Source organism: Myotis davidii, unplaced genomic scaffold, assembly GCF_000327345.1.
Source record: "Myotis davidii unplaced genomic scaffold, ASM32734v1 scaffold1306, whole genome shotgun sequence".
Taxonomy (NCBI): domain Eukaryota; kingdom Metazoa; phylum Chordata; class Mammalia; order Chiroptera; family Vespertilionidae; genus Myotis; species Myotis davidii.
The window spans coordinates 106,786-108,685 of NW_006297139.1; the positions used below are offsets into that span (position 1 = coordinate 106,786).

Here is a 1,900-nt window from a genome sequence, read left to right on the forward strand (position 1 = left end):
TCTGGAACAGAGACAGGGAATGCACAGCTTAATTTGGGGCAAGTCTTGAGACCACAGTACACATTTCCTTCCTGCCAAGAAGAAACAGAATTAAGGTCAGAATGCGGTGTAGAGAGGTACCTAGAATGAGAAGAGGCTCAACACATGGCATGTCCTTCCCCACTGGTCTCCCACAGTTGGTTCTAGGTACTTTCTAAATTTGACTAGGTATTATTTTGTTCTATTTACTATTTTACCACACCAAAGATTAAGAAAGAGAAGAATTGTCAATCCTCTTTGTGCATCCTGGTCTAAGATATCACAAAGTGGTCAGTGTGAGGACTGCCATGGGCCTCCAAACCACCCAAAACAGTCTTGTTCCTCTGTCCTCTGATCATTGTATCCCTTGGTCCTCGTCATACTTCAGCTGGATGTTGGAGATTTCGGGGAATGTGGATTTGCATGATAGCCACCTTTTGTAACTCTCACTAGTCTCTCATCCAAACCGAGGATACAAGCTCTCTGGGGTAATACAAAACTATACAAATGATCTGAATTGACAGCTCAGTCCAGCACAAGGCAAAGGAGAGGATAAAATTTACTTGTTGTTATGCCTGTTTTTGCATAATCTACATTCCCTAAAGTTCTATGTTCCAAACATTATTTCTTAAGCCTTGTTCTTAGTTCTTAGAAGCATATAATTCTGGGGCTAGAAGGGTTTCTAAAAGTTCAGGAAGGCAAGATCACAACCAAATTATCCCAAACTACTGAGATACTGTATTTTTACTAGAAACCCCTATGGATCTGGATCTTTCAAGGTGTCTGATGTCTGAAGCACACAATCTCGAACTTAAAAATTCCTGTAACGCATATTTGTGAATTATAATCACCCTTGGAAATCCAGCATTAAATGCCCCTTAGAGGAAAAACAGTTGTTTCTACATTTAACTTCATTCCCTAACACTTCAGTTTAAATACTCATTTAACTCCATTTTCTGGTTCTATTTCATTCTCTGGACTGCACAATTAGATGAAGATATAATCAGTATACTTCATTGCTTAAGTATATACACTCTTTTGACAAGTAATGTCACAGGATCAGTCATGTTTTGTCAAGAGAGTTCTCATTGAAGGGCACCAGGGATGAACTGGTCAATGGAATACTTCAGAGATGAAACTAAGAAACTGCCTATTTTCTTGTGAATTTCACTGAATGGCCCTAGATGGTGCCAGTGACTTTTCCACCCATAGTATCTATCCCTAAAGCTTCAAATGAAGGCTTTAATGCTGTAACTACTGTTTTTTAAAAAGTGCATATCAAGACCACCAATTCATCACTGTCCTTTAAGTAGTCCCAAAGCTTTAAGACCAGAATATGACTGGGTCTGACCTCTTCAACAGAGTTATTCAGGTGGATGAAATCAGGGTGTCTGGATTGACAGGAATGCTATGATTTAAATGCAATTTATATTCCATTCAAACACCCTACAATGCAAGCTCAAATTAAATGTGTTAGTACAGAGGAAGCTTTCTTATTTGGGTAGGGGCTATCAGGGACATTAAGATGCAGGGTCTTACCGAACAGCTGCACTGGGTGCACTGATTCGGTTGCCGGTTCTGAAAGAGTCCTTCAGCCATGAACAGCTCACCATGTTGGTAAGTGGTCCCGTTGTACTCACACGACTTGCTGGTTACCTTATTGTTCACTGGGAGTAAGGAGTCTTCTGGGACAGGGTGGAGAAAAAAAACATACTAAGTATTGGCATCATTGCAAAGAATTTCATAAATCCCAACAGTAGATGGGGCTGTACCACACTGAGGGCATTAAAAGATAGTCCCTAATTCAGTGGCTAATGATGAAAAAATACAGACATGCCTTGCTTTATTATACTTCACTTTATTGCTCTCCATAAGTGTGTGT

The 1,900-nt window shown here is 39.9% G+C and overlaps 1 protein-coding gene across 1 annotated transcript in view; it reads right to left on the minus strand.

Moving 5' to 3' along the window:
* CHRDL1 (chordin-like 1) overlaps positions 1-1,900 on the minus strand; it is a 187,518-nt gene that overhangs the window by 51,713 nt on the left and 133,905 nt on the right. The window contains 2 exon segments of the mRNA XM_006772733.2: positions 1-71; positions 1,558-1,703. The exon segment at positions 1-71 is cut by the window's left edge and continues 22 nt beyond it. Of these exon segments, the coding sequence (XP_006772796.2) occupies positions 1-71; positions 1,558-1,703 (217 nt within the window).